At 43.5% G+C, this 13,364-nt stretch overlaps 2 protein-coding genes across 2 annotated transcripts; one reads left to right on the forward strand and one right to left on the reverse strand.

Annotated features, from left to right (window-relative positions):
• The first annotated feature begins 1,015 nt into the window (after positions 1–1,015).
• Positions 1,016–4,505, forward strand: LOC136763213 (interleukin-17B-like). Its single transcript, XM_066717043.1, has 3 exons — positions 1,016–1,323; positions 1,779–2,143; positions 2,862–4,505. Exons 1-3 carry the CDS (start codon positions 1,300–1,302, stop codon positions 3,115–3,117), a joined length of 645 nt encoding a protein of 214 aa, XP_066573140.1. The 5' UTR covers positions 1,016–1,299; the 3' UTR covers positions 3,118–4,505.
• pcyox1l (prenylcysteine oxidase 1 like) lies at positions 4,506–8,821 on the reverse strand. The gene is made up of 6 exons (XM_066717041.1): positions 8,431–8,821; positions 7,730–7,936; positions 7,452–7,626; positions 7,113–7,324; positions 6,689–6,829; positions 4,506–6,363 (listed from the first exon to the last, which is right to left on the reverse strand). Exons 1-6 carry the CDS (start codon positions 8,531–8,533, stop codon positions 5,681–5,683), a joined length of 1,521 nt encoding a protein of 506 aa, XP_066573138.1. The 5' UTR covers positions 8,534–8,821; the 3' UTR covers positions 4,506–5,680.
• Positions 8,822–13,364: the final 4,543 nt, after the last annotated feature.

Here is a 13,364-nt window from a genome sequence, read left to right on the forward strand (position 1 = left end):
TTAGGGCATAAAAAAGCCCTTGTGATACACATATAATGCACCGGAGTCTCTCCAAAAGGGCGTTTCCTGGGGTGTATTTGTTTGGTCTGTGCGCCATTGTCTCGGATCAGGAGGTTTAGATTCATCTTCATGAAAGGCGGTATTGAGAAAATAATAAAATACAATGAAAGAATGGAAGACAGAAGGAAGGAAGAAAGAAAGACAAAAACATAACTAAACAAGAACACATCATATAAAGAACACCCCCCAGCCATCCATGGTCATGACAATATAAAACACAAACACTATTTCCCTTTCTCGACTTTGGGGATTAAAAGTGAGTGTTGGTTTTATACAAAAAGGCGCCAAATGGCAATTGCGAAACCTAAAACATAAAGAAAAAACTAAAATAATAAACATGGAACTTAATTTATTTTGAAAATGTCAGTCCGTAATAATTGAACAATAGCCAAGCCTCGAAATGAGAAAATTAACATATTTTGTAATTTGGGGTTGCATAATGATTTTCCATTTTGCATTAACATTTGCATTAAGTCCTCTATATACTTCCATATTGTTTATCTTCTCTTGTCAAACCAATATATATATATCGGCCGCTTTCAAACAACAAGCTTTTTACATTTTATTTGAATATTAATTGCAACAATCCTTCTTACTCTCCTTGTAGAATGTAGGTAATTAAAATAAGCTCTGGAGTTTGGAAGGATCGTGGTCTTGGGGCAGTGCAGGACAGAACAGCAACACAATATACCAACAACGAATAACACCAAAGATGAAACAGTGACCGCCCCGGGTACAAAACATTTTTAATAACCTCTGGTTGTGACCCAACTGTGGGAAACGACGAGGCTGTTATGGAATGTAAACGGGCAGCCCAACGAGTTTGCCCCCATGGGTTATAAAAACAGTTCAGTCACTTCAATGCTTTTTTATGGGGGGGTTGAAGTAAGTCAGTGTGTCACAGCCCACGTGGTTCAGAGGGATTAGTTCCATTGACTTATTAATGTGCATCTTTTTTTCTTTCTTCCCCTCTCCAACACTGCTCTCTGTCACTACAGAGGCACACTGCGTGCGAAGCGCTCCTCTGCGCACCAAGACATATTGGCAGTCACATATCTTATACATAGGTCACAACTATTAACACATTGTATTTTACATTGTATTTGGACTTCCTCGCCTCTTTCTTGTTACCCGGTTTCGAGGCAAGCGCTTCGAGATGCTGGAACTGTGATCTACGAGCGATTGATTGATGTTCAGTTGTTCCCGAATTAATCTCCCTATAGTTTCCACCGCGTTACAATGACCTGCGCTCGCAAGCCCGAGGTGAGTGTGTATTTCCTTTTTGTTTCTGATGTGTTGTGTGTGGGAAATTGTTTAGGATGTGTTCCACTTCCCCAACCGTTATGCGGGTGGTTTCCACAGAAATGTGAAATAATACCTGGGGATTTTAAAACTTGAAATCAGATTACGAAAATGCAGGTGCAAGTTGTAGGCTATTTAACTGCTATATATTTCGTCTTGGCTGTTATAAGCTACATGTGTATTTTTTGATGAGAGAATTAAACGTAACATATTGGGGAAGAAGAAGAAGTAGAAGAAAAAAAATACCTGAAGAAAATATAAATATTAAAGAAACTTACCAAATGGTGATGTACCTGAACATGATGTACCACATCTGATTAAGTAAACCTGGTTTGATGTTAATGGATGCTATGCACGTCCTGCCCACTATAAAGCACTGCTTTTTGTCCCCTGTCCCCCTGTCCCCTCGGCTCCAGCTGCTGGTGGTTGTCCTCCTGCTGTCCGCGGCGCTGGTGCTGCTGGCGGAGTCCCGGGAGCGGCGCAAGGACGGCCGGGCAGCGCGCAAGAGGCCCGGGCGCGTCAAGGACAAGAGCGCCCCACCGGGACGCCAAAACGGCACCCTGTTCAACATCTCCCCGGACCCGGTCCTGGCGGGGGTGAAGCCGGTGGTGGACCTGGCGACGGGCGAGACGCAGCCGGCTTGGGAGGAAGACTACGAGAAGAGCATCGGCGATATGGTGGCGCAAGTGCTGAACAACTCGGCGTTGTCCAAGAACAAGTGTGCGGTGGACCGGCGCCTGTGGATGTCCAACACCCGCAGTCTGTCTCCCTGGTCGTACAGGTCAGTCAGCCCGTCACCGCTGCCGTCAAAGCAAAAAATGTGCTTTAGTTTGGTTATTGTTGTATTGTTGGTGCTGTGGTTCTGTTTTCAATGGTGTATACTCTAGCCATTTATCAGTGGGCGTGCGCACACACATATGTATACATACACAATACACTGTATATGTATACTTTATAGATTTAAGTAGGATGGCAATGCATGTTGATTCAGGTGTGGTGCTGATAGTTGCCAGTGCGCAGTGCACACCTGAGTGAATGGGCACGGGTGGAGGAGGGTGTGGCAGTCAGCCTGGCTTGGGTCTTCAGGTGCTTCTGATTCTGCTGTAATGAACTGCTGCTCCAGCTTAACTGCAACAATTCCCAGGGTTTTAAAAAGAACAAACACAAGTACTTTCATAACATCCCCCTAAACTGTATTCAAGGGAAAATCCAAAGTTTGTTTTCCTAACCTAGTGCTACAGCGACACCTGAAGACATTTACTGAAGAGTGTGGACTTTGCTCTTGATCCAAAAGGTTGACCAGTTGAAATGTGTTGAGGCAGTCACTAGAGGTGCAGAGGTCAAACCCAGAGATGTACTGGTTACCCATACAGATGTATTTGTACATATTCACATGTATATAAAGAACAAATGCTTTGTTTTATCCCTCCCTACCCCCTTCCCTCTGCCCTATGGTCATATTTTTTACCATCATGTTTTCGAAATCCTCACAACCTCAGCATCAACCACGACGAGAACCGCATCCCGGTGGACATTCCCGAAGCCCAGTGCTCATGCGCCGGCTGCATCAACCCCTTCACCATGCAGGAGGACCGCACCATGAACAGCGTGCCCATCTACACCAAGATCCCCGTGCGCAGGCTGCTGTGCGACAAGAGGGGCAAGAAGCCGAGGAGGAAGAAGAAGAAGAAGTGCGGCACGGAGTACAGGACAGTGGTGGAGTACATCGCGGTGGGCTGCACCTGTATTGTCTGACACGGTGACAGTTGTTGGGCCACTCCAAGAAACAGAAAAAATAAAATAAAAAAGCTTTCCCTTTGGACACTAAATGGAGTTTAAAACTACAGTTCGGGTGGAAGACAACCCCCAATCACGCTTCACTCTTGCTTCAGGCTTGACCAAACAGATGCACCCTCCGTACACACACTATCATAAATACCACACAACAAGTCCTTCCTCTTCAGTAGGTCGCTCCCACAGAGCCAGTCACAACCCCTCTTGCTTAAACTGGAGTACTGGATACAAAATTGAGTTAGCTCTCACCAGCCTTTGAAATACCCAATATTTTTATTATAAAAAAATGGCATGGCTCTTCCCCGGGCCAATGGCAGACCCTGTGGTCTCATGTTCTATAATCCATGAAAGCTAAGGCAGCTAATCTACTGAACTCGCAATAATGACTAAAAACAAAAGTAAAAGTGCACCTCTGTGGTGGGTGCCCTATCCCTCATCCTCCTCTCCTACACCCCCTCAAAGACGACTGAATTCAAAGATGTAGGAAGAAAATAAAAATACAGTAGGTCACTAACAGAGAGCAAGTTGGTCAAACCAAGAAAAGTTAGTTGCACCATCAGCACACTCAGTTTTCACCAGAGGTGCAACAAATAACTCAATCGACACACTAGAAAGTCGAGCACACACTTGGAAATGCTAAAATTAAGGGATACAATTCCTCTAGTTGGCAACAATTATACTTTAACATAAATGAGACTATTTTAAGGGCTAGTAAGTATGCAGAACATTCACTTTGTTTAGTAGTCTGACATTCCTTTAATATCTGCTGACTAACTTGAAACACTTTGTTACTCCTTGCATAAAGAAACATAGCTCTACTTTTAGATCTATATAAACACACAATTCATTTTGTATCAATGTGCTCCAGCAATGATTATAAAATGCTTTACTTTGGGCTTCCAATTATGATATTATCAAGGTCCAGCTGCTGTTGTTTATTTTTTCTCTAATGCATCTAAACTACAGCGAGAGGGAAAGTAGTGCAGTGGTGGAAGGTCCTCACAGCGGAAATGTGTCCAGAGCAGACGCAGAAATGCCACACAGAATGAACACCAGCAAGCTCCGTGGTGCTCAAAGAGGAGTGGGTTATATTTTGGAGGGGGTTTCACTGCGTTCTGAGCGTTAGAGCACCCTCGCGTATATGATTCAGATCATAAACTTTTGATATTCTTGCACTAAATGTTTTTTTTTGTAGTTTGTTGTTCGTTTCGCATATGTATTTAAAAAGCATGTTAATTTCAAGAAGTGAAACAAACTGTCACATAGCCAAAGTATCGTCTTCCACGGAAACCAATGTTTGCAAACCTGTGATCTTTGCTACGCTTGAGACAATAAATGCTGAAACTGTATCACCATTTCTCCATTTATTCAAGCACTTTCCTTTGTCACTGCATTCGCCAATCACTCCTAAAAGAGTCCCTTTAGCCCCAAAATAATATTGTATACTTTTATTAATTTTACCAGGATAAAATGCAGTCAGTAATACTTTAAAACTGCCTATAAAAAATGTTTGTCCGCATCAATGCCAGAAGTACAGGCAGAGTGCGGACGAGTACCCTGTAATTAGAACATGTTTAAATTACTGACAATCTGACATATCAATTCTTCGAAGTGATTTTCCTTCAAATAAATCATACTTAAATTTAATTTCAGTAGTCATTTTACACACAAAAATACATATGTAAGCTGGGTTAGAGAATCATGAAAAAATAATATTGTAGGCTCAAGAAAACTAACACAGTTACAGAAAAATCTTCTGCCTGATAAAGTGCTACTTACATACACAATCATTCTAAATTGCTGAAAAATTACAGGTAACGAAAACACAACCTGCGATTCTGTGAAAACGCCACCATGATCATAGCTACTCTCCTTCCACGCACTGGGCTTCTATATATACGCTAGGCCAAATGATTGTTAATGCATTAAAGAAAAGGAATAGATTCATTTTTCTCTTATTTGAAATGTTATGCTCATGTTGAGGTGAGGATACTTGACAAAGGAACAAGTTGTCACCGATTCTTGAAATGTATGTTTTTGAATTACACGGTACAGAAGCTCACCATGGTCTGATTGGCAGTAACACCAGACTGCAATGTAAATTAGCCATGTAGATCAGCTGGCAAGCAGCATCTTTCTCTTTAACCCTTTACACTCCGGCCTATTTTTCCTGTTACTTTACCGTTTGAGTGTAGCTCCTTGATGGTTTGTGCCATATGCAATTTTCTTACATCAAATGAAGGAAACAATTGTGACCTTTCATATTATAAAGGGTTAATCAGCTGACTGAGTAATAAAACTAAAAGGAGAACCTAAGCAAATTCTGTTCCCTGTACAGTCTGACAAATTACTAATTTCGTAATTTCGCCCATCTGCCTGACCTGGGTTTCCTTCTCTCCCAACTGTCTAGCAGTTCCCTCCCTCAGTCCCCCTGTGCCTGTGTGAATGTGTGCATCTGTGTCTGCCTGTGTGAGTGTGTGTGTATGTGCCTGTGTCTAGGTTTGTCTGCATGTTCACACTGGGGTCAGAGTTCGGTCTTGATCTTGTGCACCAGGTCCTTCTGGTCGATCATCTCCAGCTGCCGGTTCCAGCGGTGGTAGGCGAGCAGTGCGATGTTCTTGGCCGCCATGGCGCTCATCTCCATGGCGCTGGCCGCCCACTCCACGCCATTGAGGTAATAGAGGCCGTCGTGCAGCAGGAGCGGGGGCAGGCCAGGCGCGGTGCCGTACTGCGGGTAGGCCTGCCAGTCGGTGGCCTGGACGGAGTAGTAGGACTTGAACAGCTTCTTCAGTTCCTTCTTGTCCAGGGGCTGCTGGGAGAACACCTTCCACACGGCCGCCTCCTGGGGCTGCTTCCTGCGGAAGGCGGCGCTGATGTTGACGGGGCAGATGCTGGCGGCGCTGTTGAAGAAGAGCCCGGGTGTATCGGTGGTCAGCACGCTGGCGAAGGGGAATAGCTTGGGGTCCGCGAAGCCAAAGTAGGAGCAGTTGAGGTAGCCGTGCACGATGGATGCCACCGTGTGGTGGTAGGAGCCCCCGATTTCTGGCAGGGGCGGGTCGAAGCCCTCGAAGGACAGGCCTGTGCCGTTCACCTGCAGAGGCGTCGCCACCACCACAATGTCGTACAGCTCCGCCGCGGCCGCCGCACCCTCCTCCGTCCCCTTCTCGTCCACGGGCGAGTAACTCAGCCGGTACTGGAACGCGTCGCCTCCAGAGAGAAAGAACAAATGTGTTTACAGTGTGAGAAGTGTGTGGAAGTGCAAATCAGGAACTTTCAGCAGATGAAGAGTTTGGTTTCTTATATTCTTGACCTCCCTAGATTATGAAATACAATCAAGAGCAGGATGTGTTCTAATTATTTAACAAACAAAACTTAAACCATACAAAAAAGGTTTACAAATATCCAATCTAGGAAATCTTAATCCCTCATCATTATTTGTTTTTTTTAATTCCTTCTGTATTTGCAAGACACATCCTCCAAAACAAAGCAATGCAGTGCAAAATGTGAGGAGGTTAATCCTGCTGGCACACACCTGCTGCTTGAGGGGAGATAGTTGTGACTTTCGCTTTTATTAGATTAGCCTTGGCTGCATTCAGTAAGCCAGAGCACACCAACTTGTTCCCGCCTTCCACTGCCCACAGATTGGCCTGGGCTCCGGCCAGAGACACGGCTCCTGTTACAGAGGGAGCACAACAGCACCGGTCAGAGGACAAGTCAATGGCTGCATTTATATATCACGTCATAGGTCATGATCACAGATGCGATGTCACGACTTGTTTAAGCTTTTTAAATAGTTCTGAATAGACTGACAGACCTGAAACAAGAAATTAACACATTACAAAAAATAAAATCAAAATTAAAAGATCCAAAGCATTGGTACATTAATATAGCAGTAGCAGCTCTGAAACTCCATGCCCACTTCTCCCTCCCTACCTCCCCTCCCCTCACCCTCGTACCTACGAAGGCAGGGATGCTGACAGACTGGCCATAGTTGACCCTCATGACGCCGGCCACCACCTCGTCGATGAAGCGCTGAGACACGCCCAGCTCAAGCAGCGATTCCGAGACTGAGCGCCGCGTCATGTTGATGAAGGCAGAGCCCCCCAGGGACTGCAGCAGCTCCTCTACAGAGCTGAATGCGTAGCCATGCGCCTGGTACTTATAGATCCTGTGCCCCATCAGGGAGACAGAAAGGGGGAGGCGAGAGAGAGAGGAGGGGGGATAAAAATATGAAAAGGAAGGAGAGAGCGCACCCCCAGACAGGCCGCCCACCTTCTCCTCCGTCTCTCCCTCACCTCATGAACTTCTCCATCACCTCCTCCACCCACATCTGCAGGCGGATGAAGCTGAAGCCGTATCGCCACCACAGGCGAAACAGGTCCAGCAGGTACCAGTCTGTCTCCTCCAGGATGAACTCTTCCCCATTGAACACAGCCGTCTTCCCCGCCACGCTCTTACGGTACTTGAGCCCTGCAGGGGTGGGGATGAATGGACAGACAGATATTCATAACGCAAACACACACACACAAAATACATTGACACAAAAGATTTTGCGATAGTGACGGAGACTCACCCAGTTGCTTCACAAAGTCCTGCATGTGGAGATTGAGGGAGTGGATGATGGAGCCACCGGACTCGTACTCCTGGTGATTCACAGTAACGGTGGCCAGCCGCCCCCCCACCGTGGCCTTCTCGTACACATCGATGCGCACCTCCGGCCCGAAGTGCTGCCGGAGGAAGTGAGCCGTGGCTGTGCCTCCGATCCCAGCGCCCACTATGGCTGCAGAGAGAGAGAGAGAGAGAGAGAGAGAGAGAGAGAGAGAGAGAGAGATCTCATCAGTACATACAATATGTGTTTGAGTTTGCATTTATTTATCAGCACCATGTAGGGGGAGAGAACCCAGTCAGTGAGAAAGCTGAGCTTGTATTGGTGCACAAACCCACGTGACTCTGGCAGGAACTGGTTTAATGATAATACATGAGAAATGTGGATGCCATTATTGTTTTAGTTTCTCTCGTGTGATACCCCCCCTTCCCCCCAAACAAGGCATGAAACACTGATGTTGACAGACTCTGCATTCAGGACACACACTAGACACAACTGAATACCACAGCAACAGTGCCGATGAATGCATTGGACACATGCATGCATGGTCTCTCTCAGACATGCACTGCACTTCCTGGTCGGAGGTTGCAAATCATAATCTTAACACCAACAGACAACAACAAAAACGAGTACTAGCAGACCAACAGACCAACAGCAGGCAGTCATACCTATTTTAGAGGGCGGAGCGCTGTCGACCTGAGCGGAATTGGACTCAACGACAGCAGACAAGCAGGTCAGTGTCAGGATGCAGCTGCACCACCAGCCACTCATGACGGCCAAGCGTGCAGAACCAGCACAACAGTATAGAAGATAGATATTATATAGTTATAGCAATCAAACAGTCGGCACTGAACACGCATCGACTGTCTCTTCCGCCTCTACTTCTCCATCTACCCATGTGACTCAATCAATAGGAGAACAGCAACAATACACAATCTTGTTGCGATATACAATGCGTCAATATGCACTCTGGCAGACTGTTATGAGTAAAGTTAGCATAATAAGAGACTGTCCTGCTGCTGTCCCATAGTCCCTTGCGTGCTTTGGCACATATGCTGTGGTGTCCATAAGAACTGCGCATGTCACCCCCAGCACACAGGCGGCGTTCACGATTGCAGACGGGAGTATTATATTTACGCTGGTTTCGAATCCACATTAAATGTGTAATTTGAAAGAAATACACATGTAAAACATTTTGTATGTATTATTATGGATTTCCTTGCCAGGTGTGCAACTCACAAATGCACATAATTAGGTTAGCCACTAAAACATGCATATTATTTTATTGTTGAATTGTCCATTTTTAAAATATAATATTTCTGTTGTACTTTGCTATTTCTAGTATACAATTCATAAGATCCTTCATGACATGACTCAGGGCGATTCACACCCCCTGCCTAGGTGGCGCTGCCCTTGCAGGGAGCTCTGTCTTTGGTTGAAACGCGTCTTTGTCACACAGCGCTCGTTGGTTGTTTTGAAGCCGCTTCTGCGCCTGCGCAGTTCCTGTTGGCCTGCGGATGCGTGACCCGGTGACGTCTTTCCGGCTGAGTTCACGCAGGTTGTACAGGTTTGTCGCAGAGTCTGCGCAGACGTGCAAAGTATGCGTGTGGTGAACGCAGCCACACACTTTTTGGAATAATGCAAATCCAATATCGCCCTTCATTCCCCTCTGACCTACTTTCTTACTTTTTCTTTATTTATTTCCTGTAAATTATTACGAATTGTTCTAACTTCGACACCCCCATATATATATATATATATTTAAAATGATGATACTAAACGGGTTATATTTTTGATTCCTAGCTACAGAATAACAATAATATAACGACTATTCGCGTCTGGTAGATGAACTGAAGATCTGATGACGGGAAATTGCTTTATGTACAATTTCAATATACGATGGTAAGGAGATTTTAAAACGTTGTGCTTCCAAAAACAGCCTGCAGGGGGAGCACGAAGGCAATTAAAAACCTGCCTGAAGAGTCCAGACAAACCTATGAAATTGCAAAGCTTTTACTTGGAAGCGTAAATAAATAATACTAATATTATCAACATTTTATGTAATAATAATAATAATAATAATAATAATAATAATAATAATAGTTCATATTATTATTATTATTATCTGAAAATATTTTGCATGTAACAGTACATCTGATATACATGATATAGGCTACTGTATAGGCCTATGTATTATTTTTATGGAAGTATGCAGGTTAATATCGTTGATAGTTGACGGTTTTACGAAGTAACAGTATAATTTAGTTTAGGAGTAGTATGCATAGTTTAGGTGGCAGTAGCATAATACTATGTCCCTGATAGTATATATGTTAGTATAAGTATGCATTATTATTATTATTATTATTATTATTATTATTATTATTATTATTATTATTATTATTATTCGCCTCCAGTAATTAAGCTGTAATCTATTCATCATAAGCAAATACGAGCCCAAAAAGACCAATGTCGTAAAATAACTAGAAATGTCATACGTGTGCAAGAGAGACAAATATGAGGCTGTGAGGCTTTTGTCACCCACAAGACTGTGTACTGTGGTAAACTGTGGTAAACACGTGGTAAAGTATAATTTACCTTGGTAAATATAGTCGTCATCATCAGTATTTATTAAGGCATCAGGTAAAAACTGCATGGAAAATGGAGAAAGATTGTAGTTGATATTCATATTTATATGATATATACATATATTTACAAATTAATTGATATTTAGACTTAAAAAAAACAGAAAAATCTGAATAATAAAAACAGAATTTCAAAGCCAGTTCAAAGGTTCAATTTTTTAATATTGTGATCCCCTAGTTAATTCAACCAAATCTTTAATCTGTTTGAGTTGAATTACATGTATGATTTGTGGGATATTAACTACAGAACAGTACACTGCTGTTTTCCCCCCATTTTATGCCGTGCAGCAACACTTCTGGGAATAACAGCAACTGAAAGGTGTTAAAATAGTATTAAAATATCACAGAGCAACTTCTCGAAAAACAAGCCGTCTGCTTTCTGAGCAGCATCCTCTTTCTGGCTCTGAGCTATGCTCATCTGTGGTTTTTAAAAGGTCATTCTCTGATACAGCCAGCATAATTTTAAATTAGCTATGAACAGCAATGTTTTTAATCATTACCAAAAAATGTGGTTAATAAAATAACGTCAAGCTGCTTCCCTAATGCGATGCTTTGTAGTGTTCTGGAGTGACACTGACAGTATTTGTTGTTTTGTTTGCTTGCTTGTTTTATTTACGTACTTACATAATGAGTAGAGGAGTGAGCCAGTTCGTCTTTTTCTCACTCCCTCTCTCTCTTTTCACCAGATGATTAACTGTTATTTGAGGACGAGTAGAACCAGAAATGTGAGAACAGATACTTTACAAACATAAAACCGACAGAACCAGGAAATGTTTGCCCTCGACTCCAGTGACCAAATGTATTTATCTGAGCAAGACGCCCACACCCCGAACTTGATACACTTCAGGGTGAATTTACACACCCAGATCAGAGCTTGTCTTGGACTAACCAATTTTTTATTTTATTATTATTATTTATTGTCGGATGCCCTTATCCAGGGAAACTTACAGTTGACACACTTTACACCATTATGTTTGGTCAAGTAGGTCAATAGCTCTAATCAAGCTCTGTGGACATGTGCATTTGCAAGTGGCAAGTGAAGCTCTACCAGTTAGACTTTTTTTTTCACCAGAAATAAAACTCCCTATATCTGTTATTTTTGTTTTGTTTTAATTTCCCCTCACCTTCCCCATGACAGCCACCACTCACCAGTTCATCATCTGATCACTGTTGACTCAAAGCCTCCAGTCATGTGAGGGGAACTGTGGGCAGGAGCACTTCATAGGCGAATAACGGGCAATGCTCAGTCTTCTGCAAGCAAACACACTGTGCAGGGTGGGGGATGTGGGCTGGACAGTGACCAGCAGGTAGGTCTGTGCTCATTCTAAAACACCATAGACTTGCCATTGAGTGAAAACTGCATATGGCATTTCATTTTCACAGGTAGAGCTGGGGTATTCCCATACACCTTTCATGTAATGCTTTCTTGCAATTGTGTTGTGGATTTTCCAGCTAGGTAAAGATTGATGAAGAATTAGAGAACTCTGATGCTAATTTGAGGAACAGCACTCGATCGGGAGCTGGCAGCGTGCAACAGAGCATTAGATGTGAGTGCAGTTCAAGGAATCCTCCCAGGGGATCTGGTTCAGGGGAAGGGGGTTACCTGAGTCTTTACTGGTAAAGACCAACCATAAAGACCCAACTCCCCCACCTTCCCCCCTCTCCCTCCCTCGGTTGTAGCTTCACCTTTAGTTGTCAGTAGCGTTTTTAGTCAAGGGCTGCAAAATAACATTGGGTTTTGTCTGATCTTTACTGGGGGGAATGTATTTGCTTCGATTAGCCCACATCTCGCCCAACTTGACCCCTTGTACATGTATGCAATATACTTTTTGGTATAAATCTCCAGTGTTTCAAATAAGTGTTTCAGTGTGAGGCTAATCACAGCAAAATGGTCCAAACCTCAGACCAGATTGCTTAAGATTGAGGGGGATTTTAGCACCCTGTCGGAGGGTGTACACATTGATGTTCAGTCAACAGAAGGAGCACTTCTTGAAGGTTTTTCATCACTCAGTGTTGACAGGTATGAATCTGCTAAAATGTCTGACCTCTGCTAATGCCTACTGCACACTGCTGAAGAAAAGGCACACATTGTTCACGTATCAATCTTAAATTCACTGTTTGTTTTATTTATGATCTGCCATTGGCAACCTCCAAACAACTCTGGTATTGTGAGGCATTACTCAGACACTGCCACTCTACACACACACACTCTTTCAGACCTGTCCAGTTTTAAGCATTGGGCATGTGTGGGTGGAAGCAAAACAACCCTGGCCATTTCTTGTCCTTTTCCAACAGCAGGACAGCACCTGTTCGAGGCGGGGAGGGTGAGAGAAGCCACTGTGCGGTTGCAGTGTTTTCCCGAGGCCTGAGTGAGATGCTCTCGATGGCTGTGTTTAGGAGGGTTACCATGCCCGACTCGTATATATGTTTAATCTGTTACTGATGTGTTGATTTATCTGTGGAATGTTTATTTTGTCAAAGTCTCCTCCCAATGCCAGAGTTAAGAAATTACATAAAATAAGGAAGTGAATACTTAAAAATACAATTCATATCTAACTACTGCATTTCACTCCTAGTTAAGTGACACCACAATTCCTCCACCTCACATTTACAAAATGGTCTCGCAATTGTACAGATTCCCCAAGGCTAATGCATGCAGGGATGGTTGCTGATTTTCGAAATAAAACTGGTTTTATGAGACAGAAGAACAGAACATTGTTGTTCCAAAGTGTGTATTACTATTAGGTTTTGATTGCATTCATTTGCATAATAACTTCAAATAATATCACATGAAATATGATCAGAATAGCCGTGAGGTTTTCTGGACGAAACCTAGCGATGCAATGCTTGAAAAGCAGATGAGCTGATCAGGCGCCGATAAGGGTTCAGGATTTCCCCATGTCAACCCACGGAGTTTACAGACAGGAAGCACCGCGCTCAATACTCCACCATGATTTCCT

This window comes from Amia ocellicauda, chromosome 11 (assembly GCF_036373705.1).
Source record: "Amia ocellicauda isolate fAmiCal2 chromosome 11, fAmiCal2.hap1, whole genome shotgun sequence".
NCBI classification, from domain to species: Eukaryota; Metazoa; Chordata; class Actinopteri; order Amiiformes; family Amiidae; genus Amia; species Amia ocellicauda.